The 5,932-nt window shown below is 50.2% G+C and overlaps 1 protein-coding gene across 1 annotated transcript; it reads left to right on the top strand.

Moving 5' to 3' along the window:
* The first annotated feature begins 806 nt into the window (after positions 1–806).
* Positions 807–1,964, top strand: LOC109772476 (uncharacterized). Its single transcript, XM_020331159.4, has 2 exons — positions 807–1,612; positions 1,745–1,964. The coding sequence occupies exons 1-2, from the start codon at positions 1,114–1,116 to the stop codon at positions 1,801–1,803; spliced, it is 558 nt and encodes a 185-aa protein (XP_020186748.1). The 5' UTR covers positions 807–1,113; the 3' UTR covers positions 1,804–1,964.
* The last annotated feature ends 3,968 nt before the right edge of the window (positions 1,965–5,932 follow it).

The following is a 5,932-nucleotide window of genomic DNA, read 5'->3' on the forward strand; positions in this document are numbered from 1 at the left end:
GAAGCACTTGACACCACATCTCGCCACACAATGAGGAACCCTAACCTCACTGTCCTAAGGAGACGACATGAATCTGCGTCGGAGCTCCGTCGAGTATATCCAGAAGGACGAACTCAAGAAGAATCGAAGCCCGGAAGACAAACTCGAAGAAGAAGAAGTGCAGCCATCTGTCAGAGCGCCGCACCTGCCAGAATTGAAACCTAAACTACTAATTAGAGCGGGCACCGGGATTTCCTTCCCTGCCATCGGCCGCCAGGGTGGCAGGCAAAAGGGAGGCAAATCCACAGACTCAGCGGCAAAGTCTGGAGGTGAAAGTTTGGCCTAGCCACCGAGGGATAGGGAGGAGTTGAGGAAGAGGAATAATCCAACTTTGGTACTACTTCGGCTAAGTTAGGTTTCAGTTTCATGCTTAGCCGGCAAACCAACGCAAGTTAATTTGCCCTACTCGCTGGCCTAAAAGATGGATCAAACACACCGTATTGTATTCTTGCGCGGTACGCCTCGCTTCGCTAAGCAAGACTTTTAACTAATCGGCAGTTGACTCTTTATTTTTTTCTCTTTCAGAAATTCACGCCTGATAATTAAAAATATGTAGCACCTGGCCAGCGCGCATTTGCTACGCACAATGCAGAAGAAAAGAGTGTGTAGCGTACAAAACTAGAACCAAAAATCCCATTTCCTCACTACTTGGTTTACTTGGTAAACCATCTAAGCTAATTTAATATTCCTGCTTAGCTTGCAAGCCCAACACAAGCTTCCCCTGCATGCCTTTGCCACCAAAGAAAGCCGAGCAAGCTGGCCTAATGGCTGGATCAAAGTAAACACACCGTGTTCCCGCTAGATATCGCTAAGCAAGACCATTTTAATAATCGGCAATGGAATCTTTTGCTTATTTTTCTTCTCTCTCTGGATGCCGCCATGGCGCCATGTTACCTTACCTCTTGCGCGTCCGGCGGTAGGGCTGCGACCTGATTATATAATCGGTGCATGCCACCCCCTCGTTTATTCTTCCAGCTCCCGGCCACCATCCATTGTCAGCCTCTCAAGATCCAAGAAGTCCTCCCTCACTAGCGGTGTACGGTGCCGTGTGTGTAGTAAGTTGGTACGTACGTGATGGGCGACGACGGCGCCAAGGCGGTCACCACGACGATCGTGCGGCTGCGGGAGCTGCTGCACAAGTGGGCGCTCGGTGCCAGAGGCGACGCCGACGACGGCGAGGAGGAGGAGGAGACGCACGCGCCGGCGGCGGGGGCGGGAGCGGGAGCGGGAGGTGCGCCGCCGTCGATCCCGCCGTTCGTGCTGCGGCGGCTAACGAGGACGGTGACGGTGGACTCGGACGACGAGAGCTGCCACAGCCCGGAGGCGGCGCCGGACGTGCCCAGGGGTTACTGCCCGGTGTACGTGGGGCCGGAGCAGCGGCGGTTCGTGATCCCGACCGGCTACCTGGGGCACCCCGTGTTCCGGCTCCTCCTGGAGAAGGCCGAGGAGGAGTTCGGGTTCCGGCACGAGGGCGCGCTGGCCATCCCCTGCGACACCGAGGCCTTCAAGTACATCCTCCAGTGCGTCGAGCGCCACGACAAGGGCCTCGCCGCCGACGACGTCGACGTCGACGGTATGTTGCCCGTCGTCGACTAGCTCCCGAGACGCTTGCATCCTACAGTAGCAGAGGATGGATCATTTAACCGTGTGATGGATTCATCTGTAACAGTGTTCTGAATTATGTTCGTTTGCGTTTTATTTTCAGAAGAAGGGAACCTGCGCACTGTGCTAGAGCCAGCGTCGTCAGTTCGTGATGTTTCGTAGATAGTGTCTGTAATGCTGTAATTTCTGTCTATTTTTTCTAAGGAAAGACCTAAATATACGATCAAGAATTAAATTGATCCGTCAAAGTAGTTTGTGTGTAACTGGTTGTGATCTAAGTATGTTAGTACAGTTTGTAATGGTAATTGTTCTGGCTTTGCTGAGTCGTTCGATCTGTTCGTCAGGCACCCAGCGCGTGAGCTATGGAGGCTGCTAGAGCGCATTTCGCTCGATCTGCGGCCTCCATTTGCCGGGCTTTGGCAACCTTCTCCATGTGTTCTGGTTTCCTCTTTTGATTTATCGTCCGGTTCATTAACATGTCTCTGGCTATGACTGACGAGAAAACGTAGAAAACAGATACGCATGTCTCTTGCGTGGCACTTATTTAACGTATCAACCGTTCCATTTCCACTGTCGCTTGTCAGCCTGCGTCTCGCCATCAGAAATGATGCGCATTTGGTTACTTCCCGTTTGACCTCTCATAAAATGCCCCCAGTTTTGTTTTGGAACAGAGAAATGTCCTGCCCTGCGGTGGTTCCGATCAGCCTCGTCCATCTCATCGCGAACCTTTTTTTTTCCAAAGCCCTCTCCCTTTGGCTTGCCCTTCGGCTTGGTGACACGGTGTCCGCAAACCAGAGCGCGTTCAATGTTCTTCGCCGGACGCAGCATCCATGATAACTTTTAGCTCGTGAAGCACACCGCGCGTCTCATTCACAACCTGAAAGTCTCACACATGCTGCTTAAGATTGACATTGCCCGGGAGTTCAACTCAGTCTCATGGCTATTCCTTCTTCATATTCTGAGCCACCTTCGTTTGGCCTCGCTGACGGGAGTGGATCTCCATCCTCCTCTCCACGGCATCGACACATTTGCTTGTTAATGGCGTGCCCGGGCACCCCATTTCCCACGCCAGAGGCTTACGCTAAAGCGACATGCTCTCTCGATCTTGTTCACTCACGACATTGATGTCCTAAATGCTTTGATCCAGCGGGCGGCTGGCAAGGGATTCCTCCGCCGGCTCACTCCCTGGCACGCGGCCTCAAGCATCTCCCTTTATGCTGATGACATAGTCACCTTTTGCCATCCTGACGCACATGCCATCGCGACCATCAAAGTGCTCCTGCATGTCTTTGGCATTGCGTCCGGCCTAGCACCAACCTCGCCAAATGCTTTGCCACACCGATTGGGTGCTCCGAGGAGCACCAAGACACGATCCAGAGCAACCTTGCTTGCCCGATTTCCACCTTCCCGGTGCAATATCTTGGTCTCCCCGTGACTCTTGGCAAGGTGCCCACGGCGCCCCTACATCCCCTGCCCGAGAAGATCAAAGGCAAGATCCCCACGTGGTGTGCCGCTATGCTCTCTCTTGGCAGTCGGCTGGCCGTAGTGAGGCATGTCCTATGTGCTATTCCTAACTACCTCGTCATCGCCATCGCTCTCTACAAATCAATCCTCGCGTGCGTCCACCGGGGGATCCGTGGCTTCCTCTGGGCGGGAGACAAATATGTAGGTGACGGGCAATGCAAGGTTAATTGGCCTCGCATTTGCCGACCTTGGGTCTTGGGGGCCTCGGCGTTTGGGATCTCCACCGAGCTGGTATGGCCCTGCAGGCATGATGGATTTGGATCCAATGCACCGACCCAAACTGTCCCTTGAGCCACCTCCCCTTCCTCGCAACCCGGAGGTCCATGCCTTGTCCAGGCGTGTACTTCCTGGCAGCTTGGCGACGGCCTATCTTGTCTTTTCTCGAAAGACCATTGGGTGTCCGGCCATTATTTCCTGAGCTGGCTCTTCTCATCTACACGATGTTCCCTCGTCGTCGCCGCAAGTTGCGCATTGTCTATGATGGACTGCATCTCCGGGCTTGGGTCCAAGAGATACAGGGTCCTCTAGGTCCTGCCGTCATGGTCCAGTACATTTACCGGAGTTTTCTTCGACATACCTCTCTCCTTAGCACCCTAGACAGGCTTTTCTAGCACTGGACTAGTTCTGGAGTCTACTCCACTGCCACCTGCTAGTCCGCCATGTTCGCTGACCCACTACCAGATCCACATTGGCGTCTCACTTGGAAAACTTGGGCTCCTCTTCGCCTCAAGATCTTCATGTGGCTAGTCTCCCAAGGCTGATGCTGGAGCGTAGAAAGACTCACACGCCATGGTTTAGCTCATGAGGATAGATGCCTCGTTTGCAACCAAGAACCGAAGAGCATTCATCACCTCTTTGGTGAGCTTCTCCTTCTCCCGATAACTCTGGCACGAGTTGCTCACATGGTGTCGTCAATAATGCTACACGCACGGACGAATACGGGCGTTTTACGGGGCTGACTAGGAAACGATCCTCCGAGGCGGCGGGACACGTCGAGGTCGTCCGAGGCGGCGGGACACGTCGAGGTCGTTCGAGGCGGCGCGATCAGTAATCTGGAACGAGGGCAAACCGAGCTGCCGTTCTGTTGCGTTATGTTTCTTTTTTGCTAGCATAAACAGCGGCACGTTCTGTTTCATTCCTCAGCGCAGCCCACGTCGGATCGTTTCCTAGTCAGCCCCGTAAAACGCCCGTATTCGTCCGTGCGTGTAGCATTATTGGTCGTCGACTCCTCCACCCCACCCCCAATCCCCCTTCCTGGAGTGGTGGCATGATACCCTAGCCATGCTCCCATCCTCCTGCCAAAAAGGGCTCTCATCCCTCCTCCTACTCCTACGGCTTGGCTTATATGGAAGCATCGGAACAACTACATCTTCGATGGACTACAACCCTCCTTGAGCAATCTCCTTCAGCTCATCAAGGACGGAGCTCAGCTTTGGGCGCTGGCGCTTTGGCTTGGCCAACATTATTACACAACAATCCGCATGTGGTAGTCTGTAACCCTAGCCCCCCTCTCTCTCAGCCTCCCATTGTGTGTTGGAGACAGAGACCTTAATTATATTCTTGTTCTACTCCTCTACCAATGAAAGACATGCAAACTTTCCGTATTCGCGAAAAGGTATTGTTATGGAGTTGAACTATTCGATGTATCTCATATTATGAGTTTATTTATGTTGGACTGGATCTTATTCATGTTGTGTATTGAACTTTTGGGAATCATAAGGTCATATGATGCATGTCTAGTATAACTTTCAGAGACACAATTGTGTCATTTGGGTGACTCTATAGATTAATAATAGAAAGATAAAGAATATAACATGATTGTCTAGTTTAATTTTTGGGGCTACCCGAGGAGACATTGGGGCGTGCTCTATGTCTTAGAAAGATAATAGGTAATGTGTGATGTTTTACCTTACCTATGATATCTCATCCTACTTTCATCTAATAAAAAAGGGACTTCAGTGTGATGCTTTACCACACCTTTTGTGTTTATATCATGTATTTTAGTGAATTTAATAATGTTGAGGGTTGCCAATTAGGAAGCAATAAACCTTAGGCCTGGTTTCCAACCATTGAAAATCTATTTCAGTCACTTTTGCAACTTGTTACTTTGTTGTTTTTATTTATTACAAAAATAAAACAATATTTCCACCATCCAAATATCAACTTATCATACAAATCAGCAATCTCTTCGTCAAACCAGTGCGCCGAAGAAATTTACAATTTTGTTAGGTGTGTTGGGTAAACAAGAACTACTTGTATCGCGATTACAGGGTTGCTTGAGAGCATAATACATTCAAACTATTCCTCACACGGATTTATAAATCTTACGTGTTCCACTTGAGGGAAGTTGCTGCTTTCCTACAAACCTCCGTGCTTGGAGACCTAACAAAGTCTACAAGAATAGAAGTGCATAAAGGCACCAGAGGCCAACAATCTTTAGGTATTATACATTCAATTTCGGCATATTGCGGAACCTCCATTCGTCAAACTCTCCAAGGCCTTGTATCTTGTGCTTACAACTTATCCAGATTAAATTCCAACATGGATCCAATCATCGTGCTAAGTGTGTGGGAGTGCCTACTCGCATACACATAGTAGAACATAAAAAGCCGTAAAACCTAGAAAAACTAAGGATTATGTGGTGCCCATGTTAAGATGTACAGAAATAAGTTGCAAAAGATACATAGAAGTGGCTCAATGAAACATGATATGAGTAAGTTTAGTATGGGGATATGCACCAAGTGGGCTATACAACATGATGCATTTC

Source organism: Aegilops tauschii, chromosome 5, assembly GCF_002575655.3.
Source record: "Aegilops tauschii subsp. strangulata cultivar AL8/78 chromosome 5, Aet v6.0, whole genome shotgun sequence".
NCBI lineage: Eukaryota > Viridiplantae > Streptophyta > Magnoliopsida > Poales > Poaceae > Aegilops > Aegilops tauschii.